The sequence below is a fragment of the Erythrolamprus reginae genome, chromosome 6, assembly GCF_031021105.1.
Source record: "Erythrolamprus reginae isolate rEryReg1 chromosome 6, rEryReg1.hap1, whole genome shotgun sequence".
NCBI classification, from domain to species: Eukaryota; Metazoa; Chordata; class Lepidosauria; order Squamata; family Dipsadidae; genus Erythrolamprus; species Erythrolamprus reginae.
The window spans coordinates 90,580,391-90,593,809 of record NC_091955.1 but is presented as its reverse complement, the minus strand read 5'-3'; the positions used below and the strand labels follow the sequence as shown (position 1 = coordinate 90,593,809).

The 13,419-nt window shown below is 36.4% G+C and overlaps 1 protein-coding gene across 2 annotated transcripts in view; it reads left to right on the top strand.

Annotated features, from left to right (window-relative positions):
- ETNK1 (ethanolamine kinase 1) overlaps window positions 1-11,856 on the top strand; it is a 33,379-nt gene extending 21,523 nt beyond the window's left edge. For both annotated transcript variants that reach the window (XM_070754352.1, XM_070754351.1), the window contains exons 7-8: window positions 4,982-5,055; window positions 6,102-11,856. In XM_070754352.1, the coding sequence (XP_070610453.1) occupies window positions 4,982-5,055; window positions 6,102-6,174 (147 nt within the window). In that variant the 3' untranslated portion in view covers window positions 6,175-11,856. The remainder of the gene's footprint in view (window positions 1-4,981; window positions 5,056-6,101) is intronic.
- The last annotated feature ends 1,563 nt before the right edge of the window (window positions 11,857-13,419 follow it).

Genomic DNA, 13,419 nt, shown 5'->3' with positions numbered 1-13,419 from the left:
CGGTCTTTCCCTGGAGGATTAAGAGACGGATGCCATGTTTTTCTGGGTGTCGTATCACATGTCCAAAAATATGCTAACTTTTACTTTTTAATGGCTTTGGTGATTTCTCTTTGCTTACCCAGGCAGAAAGCACCTCCTCATTTGTGATTTTGTTAATCCAGCTTATATGTAACAGCTGTTTGTAAAACCACATTACAAATGCTTTTAGTTTCTTCAAGTAGTTTTCTGTTAAAGACCAATTCTCTACACCGTAGAGCAGGATAGAGAAGATGTAACATCTGACAAGGCTGATTTTCACTCTTAGGCTTATATCTTGACTGCAGAAGACTTTTTTCATTTTGCTGTTCGAGCTTTCTCTATCCCTGTCTTTACTTCACTGATCATGTCCCAGCTTTCATGTAAATTAAAACTGAAGTACATGATCTTTTCAACTTTTTCTAGTGGTATTCCTTCCGAATTTATCAGTGGTAAATTAATGGGTTGTTCGCTGACGACCCTGGTCTTGGTTTTTGAGGTGTTAAACTTCAAGCCATATTTTTCAGATATTTCTGGGACTGTGTTGACGAGGAGTTCAAGGTCTTAAGGCTTACTGGCAAGAAGAACTATATCATCAGTATGTCTTAAATTGTTGATCTGAACACCCTTTACTTTGAGGCCAGCATCAGTGTTTTCCAGTTTTTCGTTGAAAATTGACTCAGAGTAGATATTAAACAACAATGGAGACAGAATACAACCTGTCTGACTCCTCTTCGTATTTCTGCATTATCTGAGTATTTTTGGCCTAGTCTCACAATTGTTACCAGAAGCCAATGTAGATTATTTATGATTCGGACGTCTTTGTCATCTAGTCCCACTTGTTTTAGGATTTGTAATAGTTTGCTGTATCTTATTTTATCAAATGCTTTTTTTCAAAATCAATGAAGCACATGTAAACACTGTGATTGACATTTCTACAGCGCTGTACAAGAACTTGAATGCTGAATAGGGGATCTCGTGTACCCAGATTGTTTCTGAAACCAAATTGTGTGTTACTTAGACACTCCAAAATTTTGTTCTATATTCTTGTGTGAATTATTCTCAGGAATATTTTCAGGGCATGAGTCATTAAGCTTATTGTTCTGTATTTGTTATACTTCTTTGCATTTATTTTTTGGGGGATTGTTACAGAGGTTGACTTTAGTCAATCATTTTGTATCTTTCCTGTTTCATATATTTGATTAAAAGAGCTGCAGTAAAAAATTCTTCCCATTTTCTTCCAGCAATTTTAAAATTTCCCACTGGGCATAATGTGTGAATTCACACATGACTCGAAATAAGTGCAGTTAAAAGTAATTCATTTGCTTTCTTCATCACAGAACACACAAGCATTTTATAGCATTGTGTGGATATATAAAATAAATAGGATTGTGCAGTTTGGGAAGAAGTAATTCAGTAGTACACAGGAGCTTGAAGGCAGGATGTGTTTCGCTGTCATTAAAGCAGCTGTGTCTGACTCCAGGACTCTGCAGCTGCTGTGAGGCTCCAGGGTATGGATACAGACACCACTACTTTAATGATTGTTACCGACAATTGTGTTTACACTGCCATATGTTCCAAAGCACCTATTTCCAGTCAAAACCAAAGCATCCTTAAAAAATAGAACTCAGAGGGTTTTAATTGCTTACTACCATCTGTACATGGTTCATTTGGAGAGACAAAGTTTCTAGGCCTTTGTCAGGGGCCACCATGTCCATTCTGGACATGGTATGCATACGTGCTAAGCATGTTGGCTTATTTTCTAAGTAAGGCTAGCCTCTATTTTCTGCCATTATTGCGAGACCACAGAACTGGATTCTTGGGAATAACCAAATAAGTTGGAAGGAACCTTGGAGGTCTTCTTGTCCAACCCCCTGCTCAGGCAGGATACTCTATACCAGTGATGGCAAACCTAGGCACAGGTGCCACAGGTGGCAAGCAGAGCCACATCTGAGGGCATGTGAAGCTTCGCCCTACATCAATTCCAGCGCGCATTGGTTGCCGATCAGTTTCTGGTCACAATTCAAAGTGTTGGTTATGACCTATAAAGCCCTTCATGGCACCGGACCAGATTATCTCAGGGCCCGCCTTCTCCTGCACGAATCCCAGCGACCAGTTAGGTCCCACAGAGTGGATCTTCTCCGGGTCCCGTCAACTAAACAATGTCGCTTGGCGGGACCCAGGGGAAGAGCCTTCTCTGTTGCGGCCCGGCCCTCTGGAACCAACTCCCCCAGAGATTAGAATTGCCCCCACCCTCCTTGCCTTTCGTTAGCTTCTTAAAACCCACCTCTGCCGTCAGGCATGTGGGAATTGAGATCCTCTTTCCCCCTATGCCTTTACAATTCTATGCATGGTATGTATGTATGTATGTTTGGTTTTTATATTAATGGGTTTTTAATCGCTTTTAGTATTGGATTACTATTGTACACTGTTTTATTGTTGCTGTTAACCGCCCCGAGTCTCCGGAGAGGGGCGGCATACAAATCAATCAATCAATCAATCAATAAATCAATCAAATAAATAAATAAATAAATAAGCTCGCTGGCCAGCTGATCTTTGGCCTTCTGGAGGGCGAGCGGAGGCCGTTTTTATCTGTTGGGCTGTTTTTGCCCTCCCCATGCTTCGGGAAAACCTTCGGAGCCTGTGGATGGCGAAAAATGGCCCAACAGGCCAACCAGAAATTAAGAAACAAGGTAGTGGGGAGGGGGTATGAGTGCGCATGCACGAGGGGAGGCCATTGCATTATGGGTGTGGGCCATTGCACCATTGTGCGTGTGCGCACCCTTTTGGCAAAAAAAGGTTCGCCATCACTGCCCTATACCATTCAAGTTATTCATAAAATAGGTGGTGTTTGAGAATGACTACTCTATAGGTAGTCCTTGAATTAAGACCACAGTTGAGCCCCCACATTTCTGTTGCTAAGCCAAGCATTTGTTGAAATCAATTGTACCTCATTTTATGACCTTTCTTGCCACAGTTGTTATCAAGCAACTATGAAATAAGGTGATAACAACAGAAATACATCAACTGTGTAAATAAGAGAGATCTGGTATCTCTCAAATCGTATTTTGGATGTTAGATATTGCAGCCTTAATATTTTTGTATACTAATGGATATACAGTGTTCCCTCGCTTTTCGCGGGGGATGCGTTCTGAGACCGCCCGCGAAAGTTGAATTTCCGCGAAGTAGAGATGCGAAAGTAAATACACTATCTTTGGCTATGAACAGTATCACAAGTCTTCCCTTAACACTTTAAACCCCTAAATTGCAATTTCCCATTCCCTTAGCAGCCATTCAGATTATTACTCACCATGTTTATTTATTAAAGTTTATTAAAAAAATTTTATTAAAGGCAGACGAAAGTTTGGCGATGACATATGATGTCATCGGGTGGAAAAAACCGTGGTATAGAGGAAAAAACCCGCAAAGTAATTTTTAATTAATATTTTTGAAAAACTGTGGTATAGACTTTCCACGAAGTTCGAACCCGCGAACATCGAGGGAACACTGTACTGTATATCTCTTCCAATACAATACTCAGATTGAGGATTCCTTTTCCCCAAGTGCATTATTTTACATTTGGAAACATTAAACTGCAGTTTCCATTGCTTTGACCATTTATCTAGTAAAGCTAAATCATTTACCATATTACAGACGCCTCCAGGAATATCAACCCTATTGCACACTTTAGAGTCGTCGGCAAATAGGCAAACCTTCCCTACCAAACCTTCCCTATGTCACTCACAAGCATATTAAAAAGAATAGGACCCAGAATAGACTCTTGTGGCACACCGCTTGTAACCAGGCTCTGCTCAGAATACTCGCCATTAACAACAAGCCTCTGATATCTACGCTTCAGCCAACTGCAAATCCACTGAACTATCCAAGGATTAAGTCCAATCTTCACTAATTTATCTATCAGCTCTTATGTGGAACCGTATCAAAGGCTTTGCTGAAGTCCAGATAGGCAATATCCACAAAACCACCTTCATCCCACACCTTTGTGACATAGTCAAAGAAATAAATGAGATTAGTCTGACATGATTTGCCCTCAGTGAAGCCATGCTGGTTTGGGGCCGATAAGTTATTGGTTTTTAGGTGCTGATTTATCCTCTTTTTGTGTAGAGTCTCTGTCATTTTAACTATAACTGATGTCAAGCTAACTGGCCTGTAGTTACTAGCTTCTTCTCTACTGCCCTTCTTGTTGATAGGCACAACACTGGCCATTCTCCAATCATCTCCTGTTGAATATCTCCTGTTAAAAGGGATTGGTTAAACAAATCAGTCAGCTGGGCAGGAATCACATATCTGAGTTCTTTAAGAACTCTGGGGTGGATGCCATCAGGACCCATTGCCTTAATTCATCTTTAATCGTTCAAGTTCTTCTAAGACATCTGTCTCTTGAATCTCTACAGCTGGAAGCAATGCTATTTCCACCCATAGTATTATATTGTAAGCTGCCTTCTGAGAAAACTGAACAGAAATAGCTATTCAAATGGTCATTCACATTATTGTGACAATGTGTTTAAAACTCATTCACAAAATCTATTACATTGTGGTTTGATATTGGAAATTACACTAGAAACTCTTCATGTCAAATGATACAGGGATAAAATAGATGTTTTTGTTATTTACATTAAATTATATGATACTGCATTTTTTTTCTTTGTAGAAGTCTTAAACCCTTCTTGAAAGGAAACAAAAGTAAAATAGGACAATTGGAGCCTTCAGAATGTGAGATTGTGTGTGCAGACTGAATTTGGGGAACACTGTTATAAATCTTGGCCTTAGAAGTTTGTTGGTTTAAATTACCATAAATTCAAATCACCGTAAACTTTATGGAATGTAATATTAACACCACAGTATGAGCATTTGTTATTTTTCATTAATTTTTCTAAGTAGTCTCTGGAAACAAAACCATTCTGAGTAGTTTCACTGATCCAGGTTTATTTGTCTTCCTTTCAAGGCCTCTCATTTCTTCTGGGGATTGTGGGCCTTAATTCAAGCCAAATACTCCACTATTGACTTCGATTTTCTAGGGTAAGTAATTTACAGAGTCATCTTATGTTAAATACTGTATATAAAATATTCTGTATTCATAGGATTTTATATTAAAATTAATTGGCTACATCTTTCAAGTAATATTTTTGTAAATATTTATTGGTTTAAGATACAGATCTTTAAATTTGAAATAACCATAACTGACTGTGAAATTGTTGATAATTTTTTTTGTCAGAATAGTCATTTGCGTAAAATAAAACAGTAAAGCATAAATACATAAAAAGCTGCTGCTTTGATTATAAGTATTAAAATTTCATTTATTCAGAAGTTTGATGAATAGCTGCTTGTGATCAAGTGCTAATGATTTATGAATACAAGCTATTTTTATCCCCTCGGAGAATTGCAGCTCAAATGAATTAACTTTTAAAATGTTTAAAAACCCATTATAACTGAACAAGTGGAGTCTAATTTAAATCATTTTGAATTTAAATTAATTTAAATAGATTAAAGAGAGTGAGAATACAGGAATTGTCCAATTTTCATGCTTCCTTTTCCTGTAAATTCAGTGCATCAACCTTTCCTTACCTGACATCCCTTAGATGTGTTGAATTCCCATAATACCCCAGTCAGCATGATTATGTGTCACATTGGCTAAAGCGACATGGGAATTCAAGTCCCAACACATAGCCTCAGATACATGCCTTGCTTACTGGAACCATAATCCTAACCTTATTCAGGCTTGGTAAGCATGCTTGTTATAAATACCAATATTTTTGGCTACATGAAATCAAAACATATAATGCCGAATGAGTTAGATTTGCTAATCAAGCTGACCTGGGACTAGATTGTAATGTCAGTGGAAAAATAACCTTAATCTGCTACCCATATCATATAATCTGGCCCACGTGTATTTTAAAAAGTTGGAAAAGCTATCCACATATCTGGCCATTTTTACAAAAATATTACATCACCACTAGATGGCAGGAAAAACTAAAAATAGGCGTGTATAAAAGTTAAATATTGTGATTCATGGAAAACTGCACCCAAAATCATATTCCACTGAATGCTTTCGTTTGTTCACATAGGTATGCAGTTGTTCGCTTCAATCAGTACTTCAAAATGAAGAATGAAGTAATGACATTAAAACTTCCTGAATAGAATTTGAGAACTTGGTTACCCGCCTGTTGAGAAGATTCCTTACTGTTTTTGTCATGAGTACATAATAGGAAAAGCTCTACATTTGTATTATTCCTTCTTCGTCTTCTTTTTTTTTTTGCTTTTCATTGCCTCTAAATAACAATCTTTCAATAGTAAACTTCAAATGAAGGTCTTTTCTGATATTGTGGAAGGATTAGAAACTAATGGATTTCTGAAACACAAGGAGAGCAAATTTAATCCTTTTTCTTGTATTTTTTTTTTAATGTGAGACATGAATTATTTATTATGAGTTTAACATTCCATTGCTGCTGTTTTATCGGTCCTCCTTAAAAGGAGTGGGTGCAGGTGATCATCCTGTAGACTTTTTTACATCTCCAATTGGTACAGCATTCAGTTGTTTAACCGTGAACCACATGGAATCTACACAACAGATCCCAGTTTGTACTCAAGCTACTGGTGCTGACTGGAACAGGGTGGAACAAAATAATTTTCATTCTATTGTTTCTCTCAGCTCTAGCAAGCTGCTGAATTTTGGGGGGGGGGTGTATGACCATTCTTGTATATAGCGGAAGGAAAAATTTGGGGAGGCCTGCTCATTGCATTAAGGAAATGATACCCACTTTTGGCTTTTAAAATTGAAGAGGAATCTTATCCTGAAATGTAAGCTTTAAATGTCCACTCATCCAGGTGTTGTGTGTTTTCCTCCCTAGCAAGTTTTTTTTTTAAAAAAATCTTTGAACATCTTGTTATATAATCTAGGGATAAGGATATTAGCTAGAAACTGTAGTAAAAACCAACAGGGTTTTTGTTGAGTAGTCCTGTAATAATTGGGAGCAAAAGTGCACCACTTAATTTTTATTTCTTTAGGCTTGGTGAGTGTTCATAATTTTCTTTGTTGACTTCCTTGCCTTGGTTCCACCTTCTTCATCCTCCTTTCTTTAGTAAATGGTAGTGGCATTTGAAAAACAAGAATGGGTCGTGGACATTTTCATCATCTTTTTCAAAAGCCATCCTACCAGGAATGGTTTAAATTTCAAAAAATGTGAAATGAAACATAATGTTTACTTAGCTAGTATATGTGTGAGAGTATGTTTAAGAATGGGGAAGTTGCAGTAAACTTTGAAAGTCGCAACATTAAATTCAATGATAGTTTCTGTTGGGGGGTTTTTTTTTTTGGTTCATTTTGGTCACTTAAGTGCCCATATTGCGAAATCTGTGTGTTCATATACATTATGTGTAAAGGCAAATATACCTTAAAACAGTGATGAACGAGGGAACCTGTTGCCCAGACTCAGTAAAAAAAATATATTCAGAAATATGTTATAGGACTCTGTAAAATAAACATTGGCTAAAAAATAAACCTGACTTGATCTGATGTAGGTATGAATGAAAATTTTAACCCAAAGTTACTGTTAAGTTCCGTTTACAGAAATGCAAACATGACAAGGTACATTTTGAAATATTCCTAAAACCATTGTGTTTAAATGCCCCAAATTAATACCTCAAATTTCCCATTATCCAGCAATGAAATTATTTTAGAAAATGTAGAGTATCCTGTATTCAGTATTTCCCCAGTGTGGTTCTGTATGAGTGTGATGCACCTAGCTGCGAGGTTAGTTCTGAGGTTCCAGGTTATCAGTATGGTAACAGGAATTATATTCTACTCATCCTTAAAGCTTTCATTTGGAGAAGGGTAGTTTTAAGATATATTCAGCTCTTAACCACAGTTGTACATAAATTGGGCGGCTTCCCTTGATCATCAGTGTTGAGCCAATTATTAAAGAAAATTTGTAATTTATCAGGTGTTGATCGAGCTCTAGAAAATAAGAAAACAACTCCTTTTTTATGCCTTTGTATTCATTTTACATACTCTTTAATGCCATCTTTTTACAGCGAGGCTCTTAGAAATTAAGCAGAATTCAGTTACGGAAAGCTATTGCTTTGCTCAAAATACTCTCTAGTTAAAACATTTATAGATCGTTGGTAAAAGTAAGTTACTTTTCAAGCTAGGTTCTTTCCCCCTATACTGGCAAGGATTACGGTTTAGTAATACTTGGAAAGGTTATTTTAGTTCATCATTATAATAGTTATTATCATCTCCCTTATTTTTGTTACAGAAAAAATGATATCCAAAGTATCAACTCCTCTGTTAAGCTGGTTAGAGAAAAATGTGCCTCCATGATCACTGGATGAGTCTGCAAATATTGATAAACTTTAATACATTTCAACTGAGTTTAATATGAGTCAATTAAAAGTTTTTCTTTAAAAAAATAATAATAATGAGCTCTTTAGAAGAGATGTATTTTGGCTTAGTCTCCAAAGTGGCTGGATTTCAATCATGTTTCCATTTTTGCCAGAATGGTGTTAGATTGAACATTTTCCAGCACAGTGTGTTTCTGAATACATTGAAGGAGTAAAAAAAATAATTAGTGGTTTTAAGTCATCATAAGAAAAAATGTCCATTTACCTTAAAGAGGAGTAGTACGTATAGCTTAATATAGTTACATTTTGTTATTTCAGAATCTCGTTTTCTGCTCTCTGCTTTTTTAAAATCCCTGTTTTGGATTTTTAAGTTGACTTTGTTACACTTTCCAGCTTGATTTTTCAATTTACTTGAATCTCTTATTTTCCAGAGCTCTAGAAAACAACCTCAGGTAATTCTGGCTGTTATTTGGTAACAAACTGATCTGTTGCCTATACTATTAAGCTAAAAGATCCTAATGCCATCGCTAGTGACATTGTTGTAAAATGTAGTGAAAAATGAGGAGTTACGAGAAACAGCATTCGACACTGTAAACATAAGCCTACTGACCATAGTGGCCTAGTAGCTTTTGTAAAGCAGAAATGCGTGAATTTTTCATCACACTGGCCATCCGACCACGTTAATCAACCTTCCCAATGGATTCAGACATCGAAACTTCCTTGGTGTAGTGGTGGGTGGATTTAAAAGAAAATTGGCATTGTTTTGAACTCTTGGCCTGGGGTTCTTAATGTGAATTTTGTAGAAGGATTAGCTAATCAATTCATGATAACCGGGTCCGACTGTGTATATATAATAGTGTAAATAACCATTTGTAAATTAGTGTGAATTGTATGGTACCTCGCATTTATGAATTTATGTATTTTCGTTGTATGTTCCTTTTTGTAGAATTTGGATGTAAACCAAATATCCAGTTCTTGACATCTGTTGAACTCTTTTTGTTAAATAGGCTGCCTTCAAGGGAATTCCCAGTTGCAAAACAATCGGGTTCAGTACCTGAGGATGCGTATTAGCTTACATAAGATGTCTTTTTCATGGTGTTTGTAGTGTCTGCCTTAGTATTTCATGCGTTTTCGTTGGAAGAGCTAATCAGTCGAAACATGATTTAGCACAATAATTGCTTTCAAGTGACAATATCCATTCTTCTAGTAGGAAGCAGGTTGGCTAATTAGAAGAAAAAAAAATGGTTTTCTCTTCTGAGATAATGAAGGTCCACTCCGAGTTGTGCTTGTCATGCACACGTAACTCTTGCTTTGAAAAACCCTTGTACAAATTCCTAACACTGGAGGCTCCTGCATCTTAAACAGCAACATCATCAAAACGTGAGAAGTAGAAATAGAATTTGCCACTATTGCAAATAGAAATAGCTCATGCAAAAAGAAAGATTACACACATATAAAACTGCATCAGCAAATGATACAGTCAAGTCCTTAACATAGTTGAGAAATTTCCGTAAGGCGTGCTTAAGAGAACTTTGTTTTACTCCTGGTTCATTCTGAGTTTTCCATAAAATCTGGATTTGTGCTCTCTGATTGATTGACATTCTCAAAAGAATTAAATAAATAAATACTCACGTAGCAAGAGGATTTGTGGACACCTTGAAGGTTGTTAAAGTTGCAAGCATTTAAGGGTGCCTTTTGCTGCTCCTGTAGAGCTGATGAAATTTGAACATTTTTCTCAATTTCTCCTTAATTTTCCTTTTTGTTTAAATAAACCCTACCCCTAACATTTAAATTTTGTCCTTGTCAGTCTTGGCACATGTTCTTGAAAAGTTGTATTCCATTGAGCCTACTTTAAAAAAAATTAATTTACCCGTGCTGCTTAAAATTTCCTTCGCACACACGCACACACAACTTGTGAGGGCTTGACATGGATAGTTAATTTAAAAGGTTTTTTTGGCCTGGAGTTCAATTAGTTCTGTTTAATTAGATTGGCCACATGTAGGAAATCTGATCTTGCTATGGACAAATAATTGTTGACTGGTGCATCATTATAAATGATAAATTAATAAAGCAGTGTATCTTGCCAACTTTAAGATCCATGGAGGGAGTTCACTTCCAGAATGCATTTATTCAACTGGTTAGGGAATTCTGGAAGTCCACATGTCTTAAAGTTGTCAAGGTTGAGAAATGCTGAACTAGAGACTTCCTGAAGTAGTGCAGCCTTATGACACCTGTCAATTACTATTGTATGCAGACCAGGAAGTGGGCGCGGAGAAAGAGAAGACCCATAAGAATTATTTGGTATATAACAATGCTACGAAAAGTTGATGTTTGTAAAATTAATAAATAGTGGCATAACGATGAATTGCCCAGTCCATGCCTGTTTGAAATAAATTAGCAGGAAACAAAATTTGGATTTTGCCGATTATCTCCAGCAACTTAAAAAAAATTCCCCACCCAGCCTCCATAGATGGCCCTTCCTTTGGTTTTGCTATTGAAATATTGCTGTATAAGATCTTCATATAGTAGAACACATTGATATCTAATGTGCTTTAATGATAAATTGATATTTGTGTTGTTTAGGATATTTTAAAAATAATAATAATCTTAAGCCTTTTGGGGGGAGCCTGCCATTTTGACAAAGCCCTGAAACCCAGTCAAAGTTTGGTGGCCAATCTGGAGCACGTTTTTTTCGGCTTGCTCTCCATCTCCATAACTGCCAAGTGCTAATTAATAGGTTGGTTGAGATAATAAATAAGCACTTAAATGAGTTGTAAGCCGTTGCTGCGAAAGTGCTGTATAAATTATAAATGAGAGCAAAGGCAATTTTCACGGTTTGGAGATAAATACTAACGCAGACCAGCCAACACAGTGGCTCCGCTTTGAAAATGCCGATTTAAAATATCAGAAGGAGCGTGGCAATGTTACTGCTGGGCTTAATTAATTTCAGTACAGTTAAAACGTCTTGAGTTTCTGATGAATACCTACTGTATATCCTGTTTCATTTCCAGAGGTGGATCCTAGTTGCATAAGAAGCCTTATCCTAATTGCAAACATTGTCAGCGGGGTAAAATATTTTTTAACATCTTGGGGTAATTTAAAAACTTTGCATTTAACAAGGATTCATTTCTTGAGGCTGACCATCCATGAACAGACCACCCCCTTGGGGCTCTGTTCTCTCTCCTTGCATTTTAAATCTTTTTGTTTGTTGAGTCAGTCTTGTCCTGTGAAGGGTTGCCTGTCCAATGAAAGGGAGAAGAAAAATCCCTAATCTCTATGTTATGAATGGAACTTAAAAATTGTGCTTTCTGTTCATTGGCTTGTACTGGAGTGAACTTTTTTTTAAGCTAAGCATTGTTGAAGCTCTATATTAAGGCCTTTTATCATTGATTTCAATGAAGGAATGTATCTTGCAAAGAGATTTATATTATGTAAATAATTCAAAATTGGTTGTAACAATAAAGCTGGTTTTTAACTGCATTACTTCAGGTTGTTTTACTTTTCTTTTTTTGGGGGGGGGGGAGTTTCTCAGAATCAATCATTTCCTGACTTCCGAATCTTTTTCAAGATTAAGATATCAGAAAAAATGAATTGTCATATGAAAATAAAAAGCATAACATGGATTAAGGTTAGATAAAATATTACCAGGGTGTTAAAGTAGCAGGCAAGCAACTAAGTTATTGCTTTTTATTTAGCATTGTTCTTTTTTGTTGATATTAATTTTGCTTTATTAAAATGTGTCAATATTGAATAAAATCTTTTTTTCAATTTAGCTTCAAGAACCTTGTTAATAAATATTCCGACATCATAAATACAAAAGAGGGCCCATTTGATGATAAAACATTTATGTCTATATTCAGCAGTCGAGAAAAAGACAGAGATACTGTACTTGGAATAGACTTGGAGCACATTATTTTATCCCCTGGTTAAGGGCTCAAAAAAATTTTTTTAGGGAGTAACAATGAAACAGCTTGCAAGCCAGTAAGAGCTAGAAACATCATTAGCACCTGGAAAGAAACAATATGAGCAAATAGAGCAATGGGAAAAAACCGACAAAGACTTAGGGCTTGGAAAACATTCTTCTAAATGGATGTCCACACATTTGTATCAACTGACAGTTGTTCATCAGTAGGCTTTTCTTTTGCTTGCCTAAAACAACTCAAGCCTCATCTGATTATCATGTTTCGCTCAACTACTTCTCTGTGGAGAAACAGTAGCTCAGCGCTTCAAGGCTCAACCTTCAATTAAAGCTCCGGCCAACCAATAATAATAATAATAATAATAATAATAAATTATTAGATTTGTATGCTGCCCCTCTCCGAGAACTCGGGGCGGCTCACAGCAATAATAAACAATGTACAAATCCAGGATTAAAGGGGAAATGGCAGGAAACTGGCTGGGCCTTCATGCCGCTCTCAAATTTCCTGGGAAATTTTTACAGGCTTGGGTTCTTAAGTAGAAAATGGTTCTTAAGTAGAGGCAAAAAAATCTTGAACACCCAGATCTTATCTAGAAAAGCTCTTAAATAGAGGCATTCTTAAGTAGAGGTACCACTGTACATACATATACGTACACATACATACATACATACATACATACATACATACATACATTTATATAAAAATATAAATATATACACACATATACATATAGTATGTGCATTTGACACTGCATATGAAAAAATATACCAGAAAATGATATTGTTACAAATATGAACTGGTAACATATCCACATCAATTTGGGGGGCTGTTTTGTTGAGTAATGCATTTTCCTGGACATTGTTGCTTGGAATAAATAATGCCTTTTAAAAGCAAATGCTAAATCGGAGGCACACTTAAAGCAATATAGTACCGCACAACATGCCTTAAGTTTGTTTGAAACCCAGGACAAAGATCAAAATCTGGAGGTACAGTATTATATTTTCAGCCCGGAACATTAAGAATTGCTACAGTATTTCAAGCTTAAAATATTCAGAAAATGTTTCTCCCATTACCAGAATCATACGCACTACCTTACATTCTTAGAAAGGCTTAGATATAAATG